The following is a 24,728-nucleotide window of genomic DNA, read 5'->3' as shown; positions in this document are numbered from 1 at the left end:
AATTATTTAAATTTGAGTGTAAAACAAACAAAGTTTAGTTAGGTGATAAAGTTAAGTAGTTTTTTGGTAGTAGGAATCTGGTAATTGTTCCACTTTTTTCGGGGCTAGATATTTTCTATGCAATTTTTTTATTTAGCAATTATAATGTAAACATTAAGCATTGATCAATCTATTGAAAGTCTATTGGACAAGGATCGAATAACAACAGCAACTTAAAATCTACAAAATATATGGAGAGGTGGACTAAACAAATAATACTAAAAGCCAAATAACGATTAAATAATTATAGCATTGGAAAGTTCAGACCCATTCCCACAGGGTTTAACTTTACATGTAATTCGTCTAGAGGACAAACCATCTTAAAATTACCTCTCTTACTTAAAACACACAGATATCTGCATTCAGGATGAACAGTTTGGTTTGGCAAAATTGTTTTATTATTAAACAGTTGACTAATAGATGCGAGCCACAGGACTGAAGGATAACAAAACAACTTTGTCTGGTTTTGCCTACAGGCAGGCAGGCAAAAAGCTGGTTTATTTTTGAAATTATTCTCAAATGTCAGTTGTATTTTAATGGTGGTTTATTCAATTTAACAGTTAACATTTACAATATTCGGTTGTAAATTCCATTAAATATTAATATTCGACTTTTGCTGACGATAACATTACCAACTGGCGTTGTCATTGCATAAATACACACACGTACATATTTAAACGCCCACACACACACACACACACACACTGACACACACACACACTTACACACATGCATTTGCATTTATTTTGTGCCATTTTTAATGCATTTCCACTGTGCTTGTTATTGTTGTTGTTGTTTTTATTTGTTGTTCATTGTTTATTTACTTCTCGTACTTCATCTGCTTGGGTTGCTCAGCTCTGCTCAGCAGCTGTTGGTGCAGTTGTTGTTGTTGTTGCTGTTGTTGTTGCTGTTGTTGTAGAGCTGCTGTTAAGCATTCTTATCGCTGTTGGTAGCATTTCCGTTTTTCTTTTTCGTGCATTTTTCATTTCCGCCTCTGCGTCGCGGCATTTCCTTTCATTTTTCACACGTTCCCTCTTGCCCAGCGCCGCAGAAACCCACGAGGAAAATCACTTGGCGCCCAAACGCCCACAGCGGGCACATTTCCCATTTATATTATTTTGTAATGTATTATTACATTCCACGAAAAAAAACCCTTTTCGCGCTGCCCTTCTGCTGCGGCACACTTTTGGTAAGCCTTTAAGAAATTGATTTTCGAAAAGAAACTGTATCACTTGAATATTAAAGTGAAAATGTTTCGTCATGCTTCATAAAGAAACGACTTCCGTTGTTTCACTTTCTCTCTCTCTCTCTCTCTCTCTCTGTCTCTCTGTCTCTCTCTCTCTTTTTGTCGTATGGGATATATTGTGTGTGCCCCAGAAATACTAAATGGAAATGGTGCCATTGTCATTAGCCCAGGCCGAGTATACAATATATATATATATATATATCTGTGTAGCTCCATTATGAGGGGAGCCTGAGAGGGAGACAGTCTCTGGTTGCCTTGGACACCCAGCAATCCCAGAAATTGCTATTTGCATTATTTTCACGACAATGCGGCCAATTCATATCAAATAGAATGGAATGCGAAGTGGGGCTTTTATAGAATTGACTACGCCCCCAACCTTCACTACTCCGGCCCTAAGCGAAACAAGAAAGGAAGAGTCAAAAGCCTGGGCCAGGCTACAAGTGATGGCGTCTGGGGAACGATGAAAATTGATTTTAATGCCAAAAATTATGTTATTTGCGCATGTTATGGACAAGCGAACAGGACACCCAACACAGAACCCAGCATAAAACAGAGTAGAGAGGCGAACAGAGCATACAGGACCCAAATCAAAAAAAAAAAAATAGAAAAAAAAACGTCCTCAACAATAAGAAAATTGTGCGCACTTAAGGCAAATGTCCAGGGGCAATGTGTGCTTCTATGGCTGCAGGGAGGGGCGAAGTAAACGACTAGAAGTGAAGTCAATTTACATAAGCCCACATACCTAAGCGAACACACACGTACACACACGCACACACACATAAAAACACACACATGCTACTTGGGCCCATAACTATACCCTGTGTGCCTATCAATGCATAAAAAAGGTATTTTTAGAAAAGCAAGCAAAAGTAAGCCGATGCAGCACAAAAGTTCGGTTTCCCGCTTAGAAAGGAAACATTATTATTAAAAAAAAATTCTGCCAGACACGGAATATTTTTTAAATAAACAAATTCGAACAAAAATAAATATAAATTGAAATGTTTGTATTTATCATAACAGTTTAATTCTTTTAGTTTAATTTAAAGCTCCAGAGCTGACTGAACGGACGCTGTGCAACTCTGCCTGAAAATGAATCTCGACGGCCTTCAAAATATATTGGAATATATAAAAAATGAAAAAACACTTGACACTTTCGCCAACGAAAAACATATGCAAATTAAAATTTTAATTGTTTATCAGTTTTTTATAATTAAACCTGTTTTTGATTTGGAGCCAGCAAAAAGCCTATTTAAATTAAAATTTTTAAGGAAAAAACATAAAAAGATTGTTAAAAAAATCGAAATGGGTTTAACTTAGATTATCGACATTTTCTATACTTGTACACTTTTTGAAATGCAATCAATCAGATCATAACCCAAATAGTAAGAGTAGCATTGGGTTATGAGGGTATTTATTAGTTGAGCAACATTGTTGAAATTAGTCAGCCTTGTTATTATTATATGCCAGACTACCTGCTGTCTTGCTCCTGGGTATTTATTAGCTGAGCAACCTTATTGCAATTATTTTGGCCTTGTTATTATTATGTACTTGGAAATATAACAAAAGATATAAACGTGCAAATGAAGCCGGTCTATCAGCATTTGAGGAGTGGGTTTCGATCAAGGTGGGTTAAGTGAAGCAGCAAGTGAAACAAGTAAATAGAAACCTTAACAATTTATACAACCGAAAATAGCTACAATATGACTGAGACGTAGATAAATGTGTAAGCAAAAGTTGTTGTACTTTTTATCGGCACAAATCCAATGCAATAAAGCTAAATGCATAAAAATGGCATTACCAAACAAAAAATAGGAAATGTAAAGAGAAATGAAATAGGCTAAACAGAAAGCTGGTGTCGACTTATAAATACCACTTAATAGAAAAAAAATTATCAAAACTTCATATTCTTTGCTTGATTTTAATCGTACAATAAGTCTAACTATGTCTAATAAATAAGTCTACAAATTTCTTGCTAGATGTTTCTCATATAATAAGCCAAACAATGCTTCAAGTAAAACCATAAAAGTCAGCAATAGGAAAATTAAATTAGGCTAGTTAAAAGATTGTTCTACCAGTTAATATGCCTTGCAACCGGTAAGCCACGTGGCATATGAAAAGTATAAACTTTGGCCGCATCATAAAAATGTTGATCAGGTTTTCCCATCAGCAGCAGAAGGAGCAGCAACATCTTATCCAATACCAATACAAATTTCGAATCCGTTTTGCAGACTCGTGCGGAACTTTTGTGCAAGTATTTTTTGTTTTTCGTATATTTTTGTGTTTTGATTTTTTTGTGGGAAAAGTCAAATTGCATTGGACTGCGTTTAATTTGTATGATTTATTTGGTTGGCATGTCGTTTGCCACGACTTGGCCTTTATCTTCTTGGCGACTACTGACAATGACTTTGATTTCCTGGGCAACGGTTCGCTGTGCGTTCCCATGATTCCGGGCCATAAATCAAAATAAAACTTTGTCACTTGGGCTTTTGAGTTGGATATGCTTGCTTGTGGCTCGTGGGCTAATCGATTTTAAGTTTATGATGTTGCAAGGAGTCGCGCGTCTCCCGTCTCCCGTCTCGCGTCTTGAGGCGCTGGTGGAGGCGTATAACAATAAAAATTGACACCGCGTCGTCGCCTCGCGTCGATCATAAAATTTTATTATATCCTTTGTCTGAACGTCGGCGACATACGTGAACTGATTCGCGCCTCGGCGAATGCCAAATGTGAAATCAATGTCAGCAGCTGCCTCTGCTGCTGCGACTTCCAATCCGCGGCTGCTGTTCCCTTGTGTTGCCTGCACCAATTCTATTTGCATGCTGTCCCGCTTTGCATTCTGCGGCTGTTGTTGTTGTTGTTGATGTTGTCGGTTGAGGCCGCACATGATTTGGCTTTCGAGCGAGGCGCTACCGCATGAACTTAAATTCAAACTGAAACTCAAACTGAAACTCAAAACTCGAGCATGGCCATCGTGTCGCTCGACTCGCGGCACATTGCTCCAAAAATGTCAAAGTGCTGCCGCCGCTGACACCGCTGGGCCCTTGTGGCTTGAGCGTGTGTAGGGCACAATGGCTGTGGCAAGGCAACATGCTTACATGCCACAGCGGCAGCTTCATGCTATCTCTCTCTATGTGTGTGTGTGCGTGTGTGATTCTGTGTGTGTCTGTGTTACCCGCGGGAAATACGCCGCATTTTTATAACCGACACCCATTAGAAATGGCTATCGAAAGGGTATCATGTGGTTGTGCCACATGTTTGGAACAGGTGCCAGGAAGCGATTTATGAGCTGCTTAAAGTATCTGTTTTATTTAGCGAATGCATATAAATAATGACGATATATCTATAAAGCTGTCGGCTTTCCTGTATCAGCTCAGACAACAAGAACCACAGATTTTATTTATTTATTTGTGTAATAAAACAGTCCACAATATATTTATGCTTTAACGTAGGAATTAAAGTCATATATTATATGGTATAAATGGTAAAAGAAGTGAATAACTAAACTAAAATTTAAAAATAAACTATTTAATAAATCAGTGGGTAGAAAGTGTAAAATGATTCAACACTTACCGAGTTGGGAAACCCAGAAAGACCCCAATTAGAAGCAAACCCCGAGAGAGGGAGTAGATAGGTAGACAGATGTATATATATATTGATTAATATATAGATAGAGACATTAATTGACATATGGCATAATACATATGACATATGGGCCTCAAGGTAACAAGAACGAGTGTTAATTGAAAATTAATGTCCTCACTTCTTTGAAATCAATAGAATAAGTCTGGGAATATATGTCTACAGGGTATGCTCCGAATCGTGCACTCTCGACACTCACACTCTTAGCTTATTGCTTTCGTTGTTTTGACCCACTTTGCTTTGCCGCTGCTGGTGTTGCTCTTGCTCTTCTCTCACATCTCTTCTCTCTTTGCTTGCTGCCTGTCACTCGGCGAACGTTTAAATTGGGCTGCCTTAACGTCGCTTTGTGCCTTATGTATATATATATATATGTATATAATTTTTTTTCACAAATATAATGCAAACCGAATTGAATTAACCAGCCAAAATATGCACAGCGGAGACAGGCACAAATTTTTCGCCACAAAACCAAATTAACTTGTTAAAAATGGGCAAGAGCATAAATGTGGGTGGGCGAGACGAGCCTCTCATTCTATATCTCTCTGTCCCTCTCCCTCTCTCTATCTCGTTCTTGCTGGGTATATGTTAAAGTTCCGGCTGAAAGCCTTCTTCATCCTAAATGACATTATTATGCATGCATTCAGAACAAGGCTGTCGAGAGGCACAAGCTTCCAGTTTCCGACTAGACCACTTGTGTGTTTATACATGTTGCGGGGTGTGTGTGTCTGTGTGTGTGTGTGTGTGTGTGTGTGTGTGTGTGTGTGTGTGTGAATGGGGGGAAGGGAAGGTGTATCCTCCTGTCACAGGTTGGCAGCACGACAAGCACTCAACTGGCGCAGCCACTTGGCCAAAAATTTGCATAATAGAAATTAAAATGGATTTTAATTTTTGTGTGCTGTCTTTTTCCTTATTTTACTTAACATTTTTGTTGTGTTTTTTTTTGTTATTTTTTTGTTTAACAACCCACTTTGGGGGACAACAGGTGACAACAGGTGAGGCTCACCCATTGTTTACCTTTAAAATAAAGTCGCCAGCCAGTTGTGCATGGCATGCTCAAAAATAGTCACATGTTTTGTAGGGGTTTGCGAATCGAAAAGAAGAAATATGCAAAGTGAAAGTGTCATAAAAAGCGCTGAATGAATCGTTCAACCAGCAAAAGTCAACTCCAAGCATATGCAGAGTTACTAAAAGGTTTATTACTGCCCTTGTTTTACATGGACAGTGGCCTTAAAGTCACGTTTTGCATTTTAAAGAGATTAACTTTTGAATATTTAAGCAAGGTAGTCAAAGCTTCGTGTCGTATGAGTAATATGATAAAGTACACACAAATAGCACAGCATTTTTGCTTAGAGTTTGAGAAGTATTATATGTAAAAATAGTTGAACTTAATAGTAATAGGGAATAAGTTAAAGACCTTGTGCAACGTTGCAAATGGGCTATGTTATATAGATTTTAAAAGCCTTAAATACTTTAATACTACAAATATAAACTAACATTTTTATGGCCGTGTTAAATATGAGTACAGAATATGCTGATAATGATCTGCGCTGATAACAAATGCCACTAAAAACCATGCCTAACACAAACCCCAAATAAACTTTAGCGAAAGTTGCACAAATTTTTTGGTTTGGGCTCTAAACACAATTAGCGCATTAGGGCTAAGACAGGGATTGGGAGAGGGACAGGGAGGGCGAGAGTTTTCTAGTTAACTTGTACGCTGAAGGCCATTTATCTGGGTGTCTAATCTAATCCTTTTACTGGTCAAATAAATTAAAATGAAAAGCCTTTTTCGGCTGCCGCCGCAACGGCCACTAAATTACGCCAAAGATAATTAACCTGTAGACTGTTAACAGCGACGTCGACAACGACAGAGGCAGAGGCAGAGGCAGTGAGCAAACATGTAGTACTATATACATATATATATGTATAGTACATGGTATATATAGTATATATTACTAGTATCTCTGCCGGCGAGGACTCTGACTCTTTATTAGGCCCGGCGACCCTTGAAGCGGAAGCGCAAATGGCGCTGAAGCTGTGCGAGAAAAGTAGCCGAGTAGAAGCAGAGGAAGATGGAGGAGCAGAGTAACTGGAGCCACTGCCTCCATGAAATTACAAAATGGGGGCAAAGGACGAAAAGACTCGACGACGATGTCGGCGTTGCCCATTTCCGTTCGAAGGCATTTTTCCAAATGAAGTTTACAAGTAATCATGGAAAAAGGTAATTTAATAAAAGCAAAAATCGAGCAACATAAAACTAATTTACGGATTCTGAAATTGCTTGTGAAAAGCGAGTCCACAACAACAGTAACGGAAAAACAACGAAAAAATATATATATATGTACAACAATGTGGCATGAACTTTTCGGCCACAAGAGTTTGCTACACGCCACTATTTAGCTCAAGTTCAAGGTTAAGCACATTTATGAGCCACTCAGAAGTCAACGGCATTTTGATTTTTAAAGTGCTGCGCTGGAGTTCACAATGCTGCCATAAGTGGTCAACTTAAAGAGCTCAGGCAGATGCAATAAGAGGGCAAGAAAAGCTGAATGGATAAGCTGAATGTCCGGAGCAGGCAATCTGGGCTGAGAATGGGTTAAGTCCACACGGAAGCACAAAAAGCATGTTTAGCCATTTCACGCAGCAGCCATAAGCTGAATGCTCCTGCAGATATTGAAGCCAACTTTTGCTGACACACAGCGTGATAGCAGAGGCGGGAGGGGGGCCAGTTGAGCACTTGGAAGAATGATGCTCCAACCAGGCATGCTATAAACACACACACACACACACACCCACCCCCCTCTCCATAGTCTGACCAACCGCACGTATGACAAAACAATTTGGGCAGCTTATTTATTCTAGGTTTTACTCGGTTTTTTTTTCTTTCCTTTTTGGCTGGCATCCAAGAAAAATATGTGCAACAAAATGTTACAAGGCCAAAATAGTGCAGCAAATATTGCAAATGCTAAAGGACAACATGTTAAAGTTTAAGCACACACACACAAACACACACACACACATCCTGAGTATCCTTTTTGTGCCAGGCAGTGACCGACATTGGCTGCAATTTTATGCCAAGCTGATTTTCCAGCCAACTTGCGCCACATGCGAGAGTATTTAAGCAAACTTTTGTGTCTGTATTTGTGTATACATATATATATATATATATATATATATGTGCCTGTGATTTAAATCATTGAATGCTGCTTTAATGCCATTTTATTTCAGTGTATGCCATTCAAATTGGGTATCACCAGCTGTATGCAAAAAGTTTTGGCCTAAAGCAGCTGCTCAGTCCGCATTGAAATTTCAATTGTTGTTCTTGTTGTTGTTGCTGTTGTTGCTGTTGTTTGTCTTCTTGCTTTTGGGCAATGCGACATTTTAAGGCGGATTGCTAAAGTTTATTAAACTGTGTTGCGAGCACAGATGCACTGTTCTCTAATATAATAATATTCCACAAAAAGAAATCTCTGGCCTACATTTGTAAATAGATGTTAAAGGATTTATTTTACATATATCTTATAAATCAGACTTTAAGTGTAAAATAAATATGCATTTTCATGTTTTTCATTTTATCTGAATTGAAATGCTAAATAATATTACGCATACGCAGTATAAGGACTTTTATGGGTGAGCTTTTGAAAATGCTCTGATTTATGAATGCTCTGATTTATAGAAGATTGATTTAAATCTTTATTTAAGACGATACCTATATATAAAATGCTTTAAGTCTTTGTGCAAGATTAATAAATAAATATATTTATTTAAACAATTTAAAAGAGTGTTTAAAATCTGTATTGAAGATAGATAAATAAATACATTTATTTATTTGCAATATTTAGAACAATGTCTTTATTCTTCAATATAATTTAAATAAATCCATTTATTTAAATAAGTTCAAAGTGTGTCTTTATTCTTTATTCAATATGAATAAACATACTTTTAGAGTTAAGATAAATAACTCTATTTTATTAGCTGCTTTAAATAACTACTATAGACTAAAACTTTAACTGTAAACCTATTCAAAATGGCTGCTCGACACCGTTGCCAAAGTGCAGAATCTGCCAGCAGCAAATATCATTAAGAAAATTGAATTCGTGAAATAGATGCATAAGTAACATGTGCATATGTCTGTGTGTGTGTTTGTGTGTGAGTGTGTGTGTGTGGATACTTCTACTCGCTCACAGGCTATAAATCAACAGGAAAGTGGAGTGGAAAGAGGACAACAATAACAACAACAACAGCACTCTTAAATGGGCAGTGAGGGGAGCGGAGTGGAAGCGAATTGTGAATTGTGAAATCCGACTGGTGACAAGTGTCAGTGCGAGATGCTATGACAAAGTGTCAAAAGAATGTTTGACATGTGACTGTCTGTCTCTCAGTCTGTCTCCCTCTGTCTCTCTCCCTCTGTCTCTCTGCCTCACTCTATCTCACTGTTCACCTCTTCACTCTCTGCGTCTCTCTCACGCCGCTGCTGCTTTTTGCTTCACTTTCATAATGCCGCTTTTTACTTGTGCGACTGTTTTTTATTACGCACACAAACACACACATAGATATATATATATTTATATATATACATATATTGGCAGAGAATTTCGCACGTTTTTGTTTGCTTGCTGCAAAAGGTGCTGAGTGCTGTTAGCCAGGAGTCTGAATAATATATTCTTTAGCCTTTTGTCACCTATCCCCCCAGTACCCCTCGTTCCCCCCACACACACACATTCCCCGCTGCGCATAATTTCTTTTGTCAACACGGCTTAAACGGGCTAAATGCAGTTCAAGGATTTTCATTTTAAAGACCTCAAAAACTTGATTTTCAATGCAATTACTTGTTTTCAGTTATTTAGCTATGTACGTGAACAATGTTGTCAAAAGTTATAAATAAGGCAATTTATATTTAATTTGAATAAATTCCAATAGTTTTTCAATAAATTGCGCATTGTTAAATAATAATTAATTATATATAAACTATTTCCATATATATTTTATTTACATATTTTATTTTAATAAATTGAGCATTGTTAAATAATATTAAATTAAATTTTAGTTGCGGCTTTCAGAAACAGAGGCTTGTTGAATGCAAACAAATGGCTGGAAGCAACTGAGCCAAACCCGTTTTGGCCGAAACCCCCTACAGGCTAGCTGCACATTTGGCCAAGAGGCCAGTTGTCAATGAATCGGCAATATTAAAAGGAATATCATGTTAAAAGATGCAGATACGAGCGAAGCAACAAAAAAAAAGGAAAACAGAAGACAGAAAACAGAAAACAGAAAATACCCGCCATAAAATCAAAAGAGGCATAAAAAATAAAAATAATATTGCTGCATAAAAATCAAGACTCGCTTGGAGTTGCCTGAATATGAAGCACTTGCTGCCCCAGAAGGGGAGTCTCTCTCTAATTGTCGGTTTGCGAGTGCATGCATAATTTCCAATAAGAAACGATGCGTGCAGCAAGTAAAAGAAAGAAGGCAAGGCGAGAGGGGAAGGGGAGGGGGGCAGCTAAGGGGCTGCTGCAAGTACAAGTCAAAGGCAAATGTTACTCGTTAATTTTATGCGACTTTAGCTACGCGCCTCACCATATTAATTAACGATGCGTTTAAATGCGTGTCAAAGGTTGCAACTCGCTTTGCCCAACTGGGTCACTAATTGCAACGTCTTTAAACTTTGACTTAAGCCAGCAATCAAATTTCGAATTCGCCAATTTGTGGCCAACTTGAGCAAAGTCTTTGCCAGAACTAAATTGGAAAGAAAAAACATGTTGAACGAAAACTTTACTTAACAGCAAGAGCGCGGTGTGGACCATAAGATAACAGCGCCAGCAAGAGCGAGCCTAAGAGCGAAAGAGAGCGAGAGCGAGAGAGAGAGAACTTCCTCAAACGCCGCTCAGCGCTGTTACCCAATGTGGATGTTAAGTTAACAGCAAGGCTTGAGGGAAATTTTAAACGTACTTGTTGACTGTGTGGCTTAACATAGCTGTGTGTGTGTGGGTGGGGGGGTGGAAGATAAATAAGCTGTGGGTCAAAGAATCGTTCTAATAAGCAATCAAAGATAAGCCAAAATTCAGCAATTTACTGCATTGCTTGAGTGTCCTATTTATTTTATTATTTTTTGTGTTTTTTAGGCATAAATTAAATAAAAACATTTAGACATATTGAAAAGCGATGCATTGACATCTGTGTAAACAACAACAGCAACAAAAATATGCAAATTAAATATTTACTCAAGCAAATTTATGCAAACCACTGTGCAGGATATGACTGAAGTTTCCATGGCTAAGTTTCGTTTTGTTTGATTTTTTTTTGTTTTCTTTATTTCCCCCCCTTGGGCAGTTCACGTTAGTGGTTGACCAAACGTCTCTCGCGCACTCTCTCTCTCCTGCTCTCGCTCTGGCTCTGCCCCTCTCTTTCTATCTTTTTGGGGTTCGCCTGAGAAACTTGGCCTTTTAATATTATGGTAAAATTAGTTGAACTAATTCAATCTGCGGCTGGAGTCCTTTGCTGGTCAGCGCCAAAACTTTTGCGAAACTTCATCTTTCTGGCTTTAAACTGTCGCAAATTGAGGCTGACAACTGTCTTCAAATTAAGCAAATTTTTTCTTCTCTCTTTTCGCTCTCTCATTTTTTTTGTCTTTTGGGTAGTTAACTTGTTTCTAATTATGAGTCACAATTAGTCTAAGCTTTTTTCTGTTGTCCTGCTTCATTATGATAATTTTGTTGTCCGACCATTTGCATAATTAACGAATATAAATTATATGTTTGCCATATGCATACATATGTGATTAGTTGGCCAACAATCCCAGCAAGAAGGCCCCGCGGCGCCAAGTCCTTGTTCCTGTCAACATGTCCTGCCGTTGATTGAAGGCCAAAGGTTGCCAGCTTATTTAGAAATTTATTACTAGACAAGCTATTTTTCCTTTATGGCTTTATGGACGTGAAGAGTTAAACATAACTTTTCAAATATTATTATTTTTATTATTTTTTTTTGTAGGCCTTAAACGGTAAACATAACTTTATTATTATCATTATTATTTATTTACTTTGTTTCCAAATTTTAAGCATTACTTTAACTAATAGCTTGGGTGCCTTTAATTATTACCATTTTTTGTGGATCATGTGTTGAAATTATTGTCAACATTTGTTGTTGCGCATAATTATTATTGTTTGAAGTTTTCAGATTTTGATTAGATAAAATTCTAAATTGTTTGCCTAAAAGCATCATGTGTCACTCAATGGGCCACGCAATATGCGAACTGAAGAATATGCCGCTCTCTGGCGATAAGGAGCTGGACAGCCAGATAAAGAAGTGGATCAAATGGGACCACAATCAGGATACGCTATCTCAAATTATGGAGGCAGTCAAAATGGAGGATTGGGACACGTAATAAACCCCCTACAAATTGCCAAATAGATATATATATACAGTTTATTATCATATCAATCATCAGATTAAGGTGTCGTCTCTGCAAGAGAATCACATTCGGAACATCTGGTTTACGATCCGTGATGCGAGCTGGCTTCGATTCAATGAACGAACTAGTTGTTGTACAGTAGGTTAATGATTGAGTTACAATTGAGATACATACTGAGTAACATCCTTTGTCGTTTGCTTGGCAGGACAGCGCAGGGTTTGTGTTCCTATCTAAAGCAACAATATCCGGATGAGACAATGTGGCCCGATCGAGGCATTGTTGTGGGCTATGATGGTCGCTACAACAGTCAACGCTTTGCAGAGCTGACAACGATTGTGTTTTTGAGCCAGAACTTTCGCGTCTTTCAATTCCGATGTCTCGTTGCCACGCCCTTTGTGCCCTACTCTGTATTGAGGCTGAATTGCCTGGCTGGTGTCATGGTGACTGCCTCCCACAATCCCAAGCAGGATAATGGCTACAAGGTATAACTGTTTTTTTAATCGAAGGTATTGAAGAAGATTGAAATGATTGTCTAATTAGAATTTTACAAAGTTTGAAATGGATATGTTGATCAACTAGACCATCAATCAGTCAGCTATTCAATCAATCTGTCCGTCATTCATTTTCTGGTTAACAATCATCATATCATCTTCCTGAGTTTCTGACAGTCAGTCGGTTGCTCAATCAAGCAGTTAGTCAATCAATCAATCAGTCATTTACCTGTTTTCTACTTCAAATTTACCCGTGGCTTAATTCTCCTCCTCAGGTTTATTGGACAAATGGTGCTCAGATCATTCCACCACACGATGAGGCCATCAATCAGTCCATCCTGGAGAATTTGCAGCCGAGTCCCGATTCCTGGGATGAGACGGTGCTCTGCGCCAATGAGCTGTTGAGCGATCCCTATAACAACGTTGTGCCAGCCTATTATGACGCACTAAAAAAGGAGATCTCCTGTCCACTGATGGAGGCCAATGGCAGATGCACTTTGACCTTTACTTACACAGCGATGCATGGCGTTGGTTATCCCTATGTGAAGTTAGCCTTTGGCAAGATTAATCTCAAACCAGTGATTCCGGTGTGCGAGCAGGTTGAGCCCGATCCCGAGTTCCCAACGACACCAAAGCCCAATCCGGAGGAGGGCAAGGAAAGCCTACAATTGGCGCTGTGTCGTGCAACTGCCAAGAAGAGTCCCATCATTCTGGCCAATGATCCGGATGCAGATCGTCTGGCTGTCGCCGCTGTCGAGGAGAAGGACAAATATAAACTATTCAGTGGCAATGAGTTGGGTGCTCTGTTGGGCTGGTGGGCATTACACAACTACCGGATGAAGGAGGAGAGTGCCGACTTATCGAATTGTTCGATGGTCGCCAGTACGGTTAGCTCGAAGATACTTAAATCGATGGCTGAAGTCGAGGGTTTCAATTACCACGAAACGTTGACCGGCTTCAAATGGATTGGCAACAAAGTGATTGACGAACAGACTGCGGGCAGAAAGGTGCTGTTTGCATTTGAGGAATCCATTGGCTATATGCTATCCACAAATGTGATCGACAAGGATGGCATCAGTGCGGCGGCCCATGTGGCAACAATGGCCTGCTACCTAAAGTGTAAAATGTGCATGACAATGCAGGAGAAACTGCGTGATATCTACGAGACCTATGGCTATCATACGAGCATCGTATCCTATGTCACTTGTAAGGACAAAGTCCTCATAGAGAAGATTTTTAAGCGATTGCGCACCTTTGAGGACGAGCAGGAGAACACCTATCCCAGCAGCATACTGGATGGCGAATTTGAGATTGAGAATGTGCGCGATTTGACGACAGGATACGACAGCAGCACTCCTGATAAGAAAGCCACTCTGCCGGCTAGCGAGAGCATCCAGATGATAACGTTCACCTTCAAGAACGGCTTCGTCGTAACCCTGCGCACCAGCGGCACCGAGCCCAAAATGAAATACTATGCGGAGATGTGCGGCAAGCCGGAGAACAAACGTTGGGATGAACTCGAGCTGGCGCTTCATCGGATGACCGAAGCGGCTGTCGAGGAGTTCTACGAACCCAAAAAGAATGGCCTGCAATTGAGAGCAGACTGAGAAAGAAGTCTATACGAATAACACAAATAAATTAAATAAAGAAGAATAACAAGCTGCAGCTAACTAAAAGCAAATTAATGTAAATTGACAATATTGAATACAATAACATTCCTAAAACATCAATAAAGCAAAGAGTAAACATTTAAATAATTAATTTTTAAATAAACAGAAAGTTTAAAAGTCAATAGGACAAATCAATTTATATTATACTCGTATATTCAAGATCGTTAAATTTTCTACATCCAGAATACAATTATTTGATTTTTCTACAAGGATCTATAACCAAAAGAATAATTTCTTATATGTACATCTCGCATACTTTTTCGTTTAATCATATAAATATTAAATCAATTGAAATTAAATTGTAAGGCCAGTTTTGAGGCCGCCTAACTCAGCAGGCTAGCTTTATGCACTGTCATTTTAAAAATTAGATTATTTGACTCAGATACAAACGAAATGTGCTCGAAATTGTTACGTGAATTGACCACTGACATTGTGAGGCAAGCGGCAGCTACAAAGCCGCTGCCGTTGCAGTTGCAGCGGAGGCATTTTATAATGCCGCCAAGCCAGCTGGGAGAGCAGCCGTCCAAGGTGAAGATAATCAACAATAGGCACGTGCCGCAACTGGTCCTCAAATACAATCCAGTCAAGTACTATCTGAGCAAGTTGCGCATGTGGAAGCTGCGATGGACCTGGGATCGGGGATTCAAGCAGCACGACTTTGTCGAGGAGTCCAAGCGAGCAGCCGTCACCCTGACGAATATTCTGCGGTTACGCGATATGACAAATATTGATGCCTATTCGACCTCAAATGTCTACTACCAAATGGCCACCGAGACGGTCAACTTTCCACATGAGGCATTTGTTGAGTTGTTGCGTTTCCGTCAACAGGATATCCGTCAAGCGGTGCCGATTAATGTCCATCTTCATAATATACTCGGCTTGAAGTATGCTGTCATCGATGTGGTCCTTGTGGGTTTGCGTCATGTGGCCGACTGTGACAGCGATGAGGATTTGGCCAAAATGAAGGCTGCTCTGATGGAAATAGAACCGGAATTTAGGCAACAACTGGAGGATCCCAGTGCTCAATTGCCGTACGTGTTCATCGAGCTGTTTATGCGCTTCCGGCGTAACTATTCCAATGCAGAACAAATCTCTGGCCAGCAGCTAGCCAACCACACGAATCGTTGGCTTGTGTCCGTTTATAAAATATGTAGATTCAACATATTTACGGTGCCACCAGCCACCATTTAGCTCAATGGAAGAGATACTTTTGTTGCAACCTAATAAATGTTTACAAATGCAATTGCTTAATATTTAAATATTTAATACGGAATATATCAATCGATATCGTCTTTATCGATGTATTTCCTTTCATTCAATACGCAATACAAATCGATTATCAGCGATAGATGTCTATCGATAAGTCAGTATTTATTCACTTGTTCAATTTTGGCACATTCCAATTGCTTTTTTTTGTTTGCTATCAGAAAAGATTAGCTTATAGGTAAATGAAATAAAAATATTATTCGAAAAAGTAAGTTTTATCCATTTTAATATTTAGGCAGCATGTTCCCGCTTCCGTTTCGCGCCAGGCAATCGCCGGAGATGATCGCTTGCAAGAGAATTATCCGTAGTCTCTTCTCGAGGCGCTACAAAAATGTGGCCTGGATATTTTATGATCGCATCGAGGCCGGTGTGCATATGTTAGATGGCTACCATGACATTGTGAAGGAGCCCATGGATCTGAGGACCATACAAAATCGTCTCAATTCACATTTCTATACGAATACCATCGATTTTGCACGCGATGTGCGTTTAATATTCGGCAATACCTATTTGTACACAACTCCCGATCATGTCTGCTATCAAATGGCCTACGAGCTGGAGCTCATCTTCGAGAAGATGTTTGCCGCTGTGCCGCTGACCGAGAACTTTGTCAAAGACTACCCCTGGACGGAATCATCCAACTCCAGTTATTCTCCTGGCATGTATGCCTCATCCATCAACAATTCATCAATCCGTCAATCGAGCAATGATGAAAGCGATTCGGATGCCAACAGCCAACTGGAAGAGTTGCCGCTGACTGAAGAAGAGGATTTCGATTTGTATATTCGGGTGCAGCAGCTGGAGGGTGCAATGCTTTTGAATGTGATACACATGATCCACCAGTTGGAGGACACCAACTATGTGAATGCCAACAGTGAGCTGGAGCTATATATACACCTCTTGAAAACCCACACAAAACGCACTCTTTTGGCCTATCTGTCCGACAATGGGATAACTGACAAACGCGTCACTCGCATGAAGAAGAACATATCATTCCAGTGAACATATTATATATATATACATATTTCCATATATATGTATATCTATAATTTGATCAATAAAAAGCAAAATGGACTTTATTTCTTGTGAGTCTCTCTGTAGATGTCGCGCAATCGTCGAATATTTCGATATTCGCCATTCCAGACTTTATTGCGCATTATGTCCCTCGTATTGGCCGACATGTAGGCATAGAACGTCTTCTTCGGAGGTCCTCCACGGCACAGATAGTTGCCCATCGCATACCAGCAGGCAATCGTATGATTCATATACATATCGTTTAGCTTTTTGTAGTACTCGGCTTTCACCTTGCTAGCCTGCGGACAGATGAGGTGAGATGTGATTATTAAGATATTAAGGGTTAACATCTTGGTTTAAATTAAATTTCAATTCAACATTTAGTATAGGTACCTATTCAAAATTGATTGGAAATCGAACTTATTTTCATTTACGACAATCACAATTCATTCAAATTACTTTTAATTTGTGGGTAGTAAAAAAGAATTTCACTTAATTCACGTGGAATTGTGAACAAGTAAATGAACTTAAAATAAGACAAGCAGATACACTTACTAAAATTTGTTGTAAGGAGTGTTATTATACTCACTAGAGCCTTGGCATGGCTGTAGTAGGCGAAAGTCTCCTTGTGTGGCGGCAATTGATCCATGCCCATTAGATCGGCGGTTGGTGGACGGTTCTGGAGCAGGATTATCATTTCGAATACCTTAAGCGAGTCCTGGATACTCTTTTGAATCTCCTCCTCGGTGTACAGTTTGCCATAGCGTCGCTTTATCCACTCCTGCAGCACGGGCAACTTGTGCGCCTCCGGCAAGGAGGCGAGCACAAATCGCCGATTTTTGCGCAGCTCCTGCATACCTTCTTGGAGCATGCGACTCATCAGCTCGGCATTATCGGGATCAATGCGATCGACGGCGAAGGTGAGATTTCTTGCCTCTGTCTCAGGATGTTGCTCGTTCTGTTCGGCCGCCTCCATTTCGGCCCGTTTCATGTTGACGCCCCTCATCCAGATGTCCTTGGCACAGCGCACAACAGCATCGACAATCTCCGCCCGGCGATCCTCATGGCTGCGCTGGCTGTGCTCGCTCGAATCATCCGAGGACGCACAACTGTCCGTTAGCCGTAGGCCACTCACCTCCATTTCCAGCTGGCCGACATCTTCGTCGGAGGTGATCTCTGAGGGCTTCTCACACGACGGCTTTGGCGCTGCATCGCCTTTGTCCAGGGCATTCACAAAGGCCCGATCAATGAACTTCTTGACATCGCGTGGCTTCTCTAGTCCGGTTCTGAAGATGCGCTTGTATTTGAACTGATACGGCTTGTGATCGCCGGGCGCCGTGAAGAAGGTCTTCTTGGTCTGCTTGCCCTGATAGCGCACCTCCACCGCTGGATCCTTGCGATTCTTGCGCAGCCTCTTCATTTTGCTGTCATCAATGAGGAATGAAATGCGCTGCTGATTTTTGCCCTTGTGCGCCAAGCACGATGATGGGTCCGGCTCGTAGTAGACAGCATCAAAATCAGTTACTTTCTTACAGGTGCCCAGTTCACCCCTAAAATCGATGGGCTGCCGATGTAGACCACCGCCCGTTAGACGTTCACCCACACACTTCTCGGTCGCCTCAGTGTGTGCCAAATTGAGACAGTCGCCCACCAGGGCTCGACCCTTTCTCTCGTGTGGCTTGGCCACAGGCAGATCGACTCGCTGCTCCTGACAGATTACACAATCGAATTTCCTGGTTATCGTGTGCACCGTTGCACTCTCCATTTTCATGGCATATCGTTTCATGCAACAGTCCACATCATGTTCGAGCTGGGCGAGAATGCGACGTTGTCGCAACTTCCGATAGGGCAGTGTCACATCCATCAATTCGATGCAGCGATCGCGTGCCAGGACAACCAGTTCGTCCTTCACCAGCTGTGCCTCGCCCACGGCAAAACGATGATAGGCACAGAATTGCGGCTCATCGGTGTCCTCTTTCATGGCCTTCTGCAAAGCCAACGCTGCTCGGCGACTGATCCGAGCCTTGGATTCCAGCTGTTTCATGTGATTGAGATGATTGAAGTATTTATCGACCGCTTCGCCAACGGTTTTCTTCACCAGTCGATTAACTGGATTCAAATTGTAATCGGCAAACCAGGGCGGATCGGTTGGTTTGCCATAATTGGGTGGCTGATCCAGTGGCCAAAATGGGAATTTCGCTATCATTTGGGGTGGTTTACTGGTGTACTTAACCACAATTTCTTTGGGCCGTGGCTGACGTTGAAAGTATGGGGATTTTGTGCCTTTATTTGTCTTCTTTGGTTGCGTCGCTTGTTGCTCTAGTTGGGGCTTGGAATTCCCTGGGATTGTCGTACTTCCCCGTTGTCTCCTAAGTTCCAATTCACTGAGCTGCGGCGGCGGTAATATCCTATCCAATTCCCGCAATGTGGGCAACAAATCAATTTTGGCCATTGCAATCATTAGCAGCTTCTCGTTCGTTGTGTATTCTCCATTCTTGCGGCAGCTAACATAATAGCCATCGAGTATGAAGAAGAGAAAGGCGAGATCGTTGCCACGGCTCAATTGCACCATGGTGCGGATTTTCTTTTTGCTGATCATTGGACTCAGGCCGAGACGCATTAGGATCTTCTCCACACGAAAACTTGTGCCCTGCTCGAAATCGTCGCGCAGATCATTGCACAACTCTTTGATGGCTTCCTCCTGGTAATCGGATAGACCTGCATACCATTTCGGAACATCGAGTGCACTTTGAAATTCTTCTAATTTTCGCTGATAATCAAGATGGCCCATTTTGTATCACAATTTGTACACATAATTTTTGAAAACGTGGCAATTTTATTTTACAAATTTCTTCTAACTGTTGGGGACAACTGAAATTTTTAGTGTAAAAGCAAAACACTGACAACTCTGAAAGGGAACAAGTTTACTTGTTCGATTATCTAAATCTAAGTGTTTGAAATGAGTCGCTAGTAATAAATCTTTACAGAGACTCAGGCCCAGAAAATCTATCAAATATATCTTTGTGTCTCTCTTGAGCGCCTTCTTGAGCGACCCAAAAGAATTTTATTTAAATATATATATTTTAATAAATTTTGAATTCGAAAATGTCAAAAATTTGCTTTTTGTGTTCATTTAATTAAATCATTTTGTTGGGCATCAAATTTTTAGTTATGTTGAAGACTGATTTGAATCGAACATAAAAATGTCGCTGCCAAGAGGATCGCCGGGGGCTGCAAAGTATATGCGAAACCCGGATTGCTGTCGACCCTTGAAATATCGACCAATTGAAGAGATTTGCAATTGGAATGCCAATAGAGATGTGCGAGGTTGCCAGCCATCAAGATGCGGACCAGTTGAAACACCCTGTTGTTCTGAGAACGTAGCAGGGCGTCAGCCATCCAGGGCAACTGTACCTGGGATTAAATGGAATGGATCTGAAAGCGCTGGAGGGCGCCCGCCCTCAAGTAATAGGGTTGAAGCAAATTGTGGATGTAGTTTAGGCAATGGCCAGACATTAAGATACAAACAAATTGATAAAGATTATAAGGCTGACGATGGCAATCCCTTTATGGCTGTTTATTGCCTAAAGTATGTGAAGGGTGCTACGCAGATGTGTCCATTATCTGAACAGACTACAAATGATTGTACTTGCTGTCCGCGTACAAGTCCGACGAGCGGCAAAAGAAGCAAGAAGCCCATGAAGTTTGGGAAACTCGTTCAGACCTCAGATATATTGCAGGAAGATAAAACGACACAATTTCCGGGTGAAAAAAAACCATATCAAAATAAAGAGATTGAATTGGAGGAATTCGATGTTACTACTGCCACAGGTGAAAGAGAAGTTACGGTTAGGAAACTTGAATCGGTTACAAGATTTAATCTAAGTGATAAAACCAAAGGGGTTAAGAGAACTGAAACTGTTACCAAATACGATAAAGCTGGTCATGAAATTAAAAAAGACGAGTTTATCGCCTATGAAAGTTCCGTTGATTCACTGGATACACATGTGACGAGAAAAGCATCCGAAGCCCGATTTAATGAGACCGGTAAAGAAATACGAAAACGAAATAGAGACGAAACAATTACCTCAAAAAACTCGCTGGGATCCGATAGGTCCGAGCTCCTAAGGAACATCGATGTAAAAAAGAAGGGCGGTTCTTCGACTGAAGATGAATTCGAAGAGTCAGTGTTAGAATTATCGACGAATGATGATGAACCAAACAAATCAACAGTAGAACCAACTGCTGACAATGATCAAACATTGAGGGAGGTTTCCGGCAGTTCTCCGCTAGATATCGTATCTGATCGACAGAAGAATGAGGACAGACCGAAAATTAAAAGGCGCTTTCGCAAAGAAACAGAACATCAAACGCATGACGCTGATACTGGTAAAATCGAATCGGTCTACAGTGTTGTATCCGAATCTGAATCGGAGACGAAAATCGTTGAGCGACCTGAATCCGAACCTGAACCCGAACCTGAAGCCGAGCAGAAACCATGCTGCAATTGCCACAATGTGAGACGGCATTGCTACAACTGTTGCAAGCGAGGCCAATGCTGGAGTCCTTGCACCTGCCGTTGTACTTATAATTATCATCTCAGACCCTGCATATGGCACTGCATGAGTTATCGTGACAGAGCCAATTGGTATGCTAGTTGCTCTTGTCGCAACTGTTGCCATTCGCAAAATAGTTGAAGTACAATTTGACTTTATTTATACACACAAGCAAACACACACGATAAATATATATGCCCAACAACAATATTTGCTTATTGGTTTGCTGACTGCCCCTTTAGCCTGTGTGGCATTAATTGTCTTAGTTGTCCGGCAAATGAAAATCTATTTTAAATAATTTGCGGACAACCAGATCGTTAACAAAAGCTTGCATGCACTTTACGAAATTAGATGCACTTCAATTGCAATTGATATTAATTTCGGTTGGTGGTAATAGGGGGGCCAATGAGCTTAACTGCTTGCATAAATAGTCCTTGGCTCCGACCAAAATCCAAAAGCTTCTTGGTCGGGTCATTAAGATTAGATGGCTTTTTGGACTGTGCCAGGCCAAATGGCAAGTGGAATTGCAAAGGATTCGAGCTCAAAATTATTATTTTTCGAGCGAAATAAATGTGAAACTGAATGCAGTGCTGCGAGAGCAATTCGACAATTAATATTAGCTATTTTGCAAGAGCAGGTCAAAAGCTGACAAATATATATTCATACCTACAACTTGGATTCCAAGCTGCATATTTTAGTCGTATTTTCAGGCTGATAAAATACATGCTTTTCCATTTATCGACGGACAAAATAACTGTAATTGGAATTATATTGATGATTGCAATAAACATTTAAGAGCAGGTCAAAACATGATAAAAGCAAAGCAAATCTCAAAGTAATTATATAAATTAATATCGTTTTCATTTTTAAATTTTATTGAAATATTTTGCAATATCTTGTCATGCATACAACTTCAATTTCAAACTTTATATTTGATGCTGATAAAATGCATGTTGTCCATTTGAGCAACAGACAACAAAATGAGTAATAAAAGTTGCAATTTGCACAAAGGTTGTCAAGTGGCGCCCAACGCCCATTTTGTGGTTTTCAGGTTTGTTGTTGTTGTTCATCAAGAGTATCAAGTTTTCATATCTGGGCAGGTACAAGTTTTTGCCTATTTCCTAGTTTTGTCTTTGGGGGGAAATTGAATATTTCATTTACGGATATTAAATGCCTTACATCATCGGCCAAAACGGTAGACTATTGGCAGGCATTATTACGCTGGGCCGTTGCAAGAGTGTGAGAGAGAGTTTATAATAGATGGTTCATAATATTTTGCTGTTGCGTCGATAGGCCCTTGGAATAATTCAGAGATTTGAGAAACGAAAAACTAATCTAACGGACAACAAGGCATAACGGAAGTTCACTTTTGGCCACACACACACTGTGTGTGTGTGTGTGTGTGTGTGTGTTTTGGCCTCTCTACCAATTTTCGCATGCTTGTATACTTAGCTGGCAGATGGTAGCTTTGTTTATTTTATTTCGTTTCATGTTTTATTCACCACTTCCGCCGGAAATAGACATACAAGCAAAGAGCGTTAGGCAGTCAGTTATATCAGCTCAATGGCTGGCTGGCTGCCTGCCTGACTGCCTGGCTGACTAGCTGACTGGCTGGATGACTGGCTGGCAAACATTTGTTTTGCCCAACAAAGTAGAAACTGTTTTCGCAAACAAATCCCACATAAATGCTCAATTTATAACAAACCGGAAGTTAAACTTAATCAAGCGTACTTTTTGGCTTATTGTTTAGTCTCTCTCTCTCTCTCTCTCTCTCTGTCTCGCCCTTGCCCCTGCCTATCTGTCTATCTGCTTGGCTCTTCTTTGTCCCCATCTGCCCTTCCGTATTTACTTAACATATTTTATTGCGATACTTTTGTGCTCTATGATGGTCTCGTGTCGCTTTTTGGGCCAGATTACGTTGGGGATTTGTTTGTCACTGTGTGATTTGAGCAAAATATTTTCATTTTTACTGTATTTGATCACCAATGTTGGCTTATGCATTTATGTATACAACATACAACATACAGACATGTTTGTCATACCATAAGCATATTTTTGGGCATAGTTTTAATGCCAGCCATTTATGTGATAAATCGTGCAAGATTCAAACATGACAGTAAATATTTATAGCGGATGGTTGGAGTCTGAATGGCTCCATAAAATTGTACTCTTTAGAAGAAGATATATTAATTAAATATGTAGAGAACTCAGAACAGACTCTGTGCACAGCAATCCAAAGACTCTGCAGTTGATTAAATTGCTTGGCTTTCGATAATTTAATCAGTGACATCTAAAAGGTTAACTGTTCAGTGTTGCATTTGTCAATCGATATTTTGGCAGTTGGCAGCAGCAAGAGGAAGAAAGTGACATAGTTAAATCTAAAAAAAATTCCAAATATGAAAACCCAGGTGAATAGCATCGATTCGAGTGTCGCCAATAATCCCTTACTTCGGAGAATACAACCGCGCGGAAAACCTGCAAATTTCGTGGCACTATACGGGCCAAAGTTGCAGCAGGCCTGTGAAGAGAGCGAAGATGATACCGACAATGAGGATGAGGAAGAAAACGAAGATGACGGCGATCACGTCATCGTTACTAGTTGCTCGATTTCCAGAGAGGAGGAACTGGAGCACAGGAAAGCAGTTGCCATTGTCGCCATGAAACGCGAGCGTGTTTATACCTCACAGGAGCAACAGCACTCAGACGAACTGGATCTGCGGAGTGTGATGGACATTCTGGCCAAGTTCTATGATCATAATCCATTGGAGCTGAAGGCAATGAAAGTGGTTGAACTACAGCAGCATCATCATCATCCTCAATCCCTATCGTCAACATATTGAGTATGACCAAAAAGGAGCACAGCTTGGAGCTATTTGTGAAGCACAACTTATGCTTAACTCGATATAATATTAAGATATACATCTAATCAATAAATAAACAAGAATTTATAGTATTGATAATCGCATCTATTATCAGTCCAGTGTTCATTGCTTGTAAAGTTGGGCAGCAATTGAAATCAACATTGGTTGAATGCAAATTTTGAGGGCAATTGCGAAGCAATTAACCCAAATGATATAAGTTGGCAAACATGTCTTGGGGCTGGGCGGTAAGTGGGCGTGTCTTCTGTGTGTGTATGTATGTTTGTGTGTGTCTCGTTAGTCATTGTTTGTGCTCAGTTAACAGAGCTCAAGTGCACACACACCCATACACACACACTCACACACAAAGAGAAACACAGACACACAGAACTAACACACAACACACCTGGATAAACAAATAGCTACTCGGTGGGGGGAGGGGGTTGAGATGCAACTATGAATGCCAGAAGGGTTGTGGTGAAGGGGGTCGCTTACAAATGTTTTCCATTTGCTAATGCGTTCGATAATTGCACGTTGGCAAACT

General features: G+C 40.4%; 4 protein-coding genes across 4 annotated transcripts; 3 read left to right on the top strand and 1 right to left on the bottom strand.

Moving 5' to 3' along the window:
* The first annotated feature begins 12,104 nt into the window (after positions 1-12,104).
* On the top strand, positions 12,105-14,574 carry LOC6569105 (glucose 1,6-bisphosphate synthase). Its single transcript, XM_001995213.3, has 4 exons — positions 12,105-12,298; positions 12,366-12,467; positions 12,535-12,811; positions 13,096-14,574. The coding sequence occupies exons 1-4, from the start codon at positions 12,138-12,140 to the stop codon at positions 14,425-14,427; spliced, it is 1,872 nt and encodes a 623-aa protein (XP_001995249.1). The 5' UTR covers positions 12,105-12,137; the 3' UTR covers positions 14,428-14,574.
* A 309-nt stretch (positions 14,575-14,883) lies between these two features.
* Positions 14,884-15,681, top strand: LOC116805913. The gene has a single exon (XM_032741092.2). The coding sequence runs from the start codon at positions 14,884-14,886 to the stop codon at positions 15,679-15,681; it is 798 nt and encodes a 265-aa protein (XP_032596983.1).
* A 275-nt stretch (positions 15,682-15,956) lies between these two features.
* On the top strand, positions 15,957-16,763 carry LOC6571272 (bromodomain-containing protein 2). The gene has a single exon (XM_001997438.3). It carries the CDS (start codon positions 15,997-15,999, stop codon positions 16,756-16,758), a length of 762 nt encoding a protein of 253 aa, XP_001997474.3. The 5' UTR covers positions 15,957-15,996; the 3' UTR covers positions 16,759-16,763.
* Positions 16,764-16,831: 68 nt separating this feature from the next.
* Positions 16,832-19,634, bottom strand: LOC6569107. Its single transcript, XM_001995215.3, has 2 exons — positions 17,360-19,634; positions 16,832-17,069 (listed from the first exon to the last, which is right to left on the bottom strand). Exons 1-2 carry the CDS (start codon positions 19,559-19,561, stop codon positions 16,833-16,835), a joined length of 2,439 nt encoding a protein of 812 aa, XP_001995251.1. The 5' UTR covers positions 19,562-19,634; the 3' UTR covers position 16,832.
* Positions 19,635-24,728: the final 5,094 nt, after the last annotated feature.

The sequence above is a fragment of the Drosophila grimshawi genome, unplaced genomic scaffold, assembly GCF_018153295.1.
Source record: "Drosophila grimshawi isolate 15287-2541.00 unplaced genomic scaffold, ASM1815329v1 contig_1367, whole genome shotgun sequence".
Taxonomy (NCBI): Eukaryota; Metazoa; Arthropoda; class Insecta; order Diptera; family Drosophilidae; genus Drosophila; species Drosophila grimshawi.
Note: the sequence above shows the minus strand (reverse complement) of the source record. Positions and strands in the feature narration are given on the sequence as shown.

Bases quoted from the DNA above. Each gene is read 5' to 3' on its own strand.
- LOC6569105 (XM_001995213.3), top strand. From the start codon at position 12,138: ATGTGTCACTCAATGGGCCACGCAATATGCGAACTGAAGAATATGCCG. The intron at 12,299-12,365 runs GTAATAAACCCC...ATCAATCATCAG, and splicing joins AAAATGGAGGATTGGGACAC to ATTAAGGTGTCGTCTCTGCA. The intron at 12,468-12,534 runs GTAGGTTAATGA...TTTGCTTGGCAG, and splicing joins AACGAACTAGTTGTTGTACA to GACAGCGCAGGGTTTGTGTT.
- LOC116805913 (XM_032741092.2), top strand. From the start codon at position 14,884: ATGTGCTCGAAATTGTTACGTGAATTGACCACTGACATTGTGAGGCAA.
- LOC6571272 (XM_001997438.3), top strand. From the start codon at position 15,997: ATGTTCCCGCTTCCGTTTCGCGCCAGGCAATCGCCGGAGATGATCGCT.
- LOC6569107 (XM_001995215.3), bottom strand. From the start codon at position 19,561: ATGGGCCATCTTGATTATCAGCGAAAATTAGAAGAATTTCAAAGTGCA. The intron at 17,070-17,359 runs GTGAGTATAATA...ATCTGTCCGCAG, and splicing joins ACAGCCATGCCAAGGCTCTA to GCTAGCAAGGTGAAAGCCGA.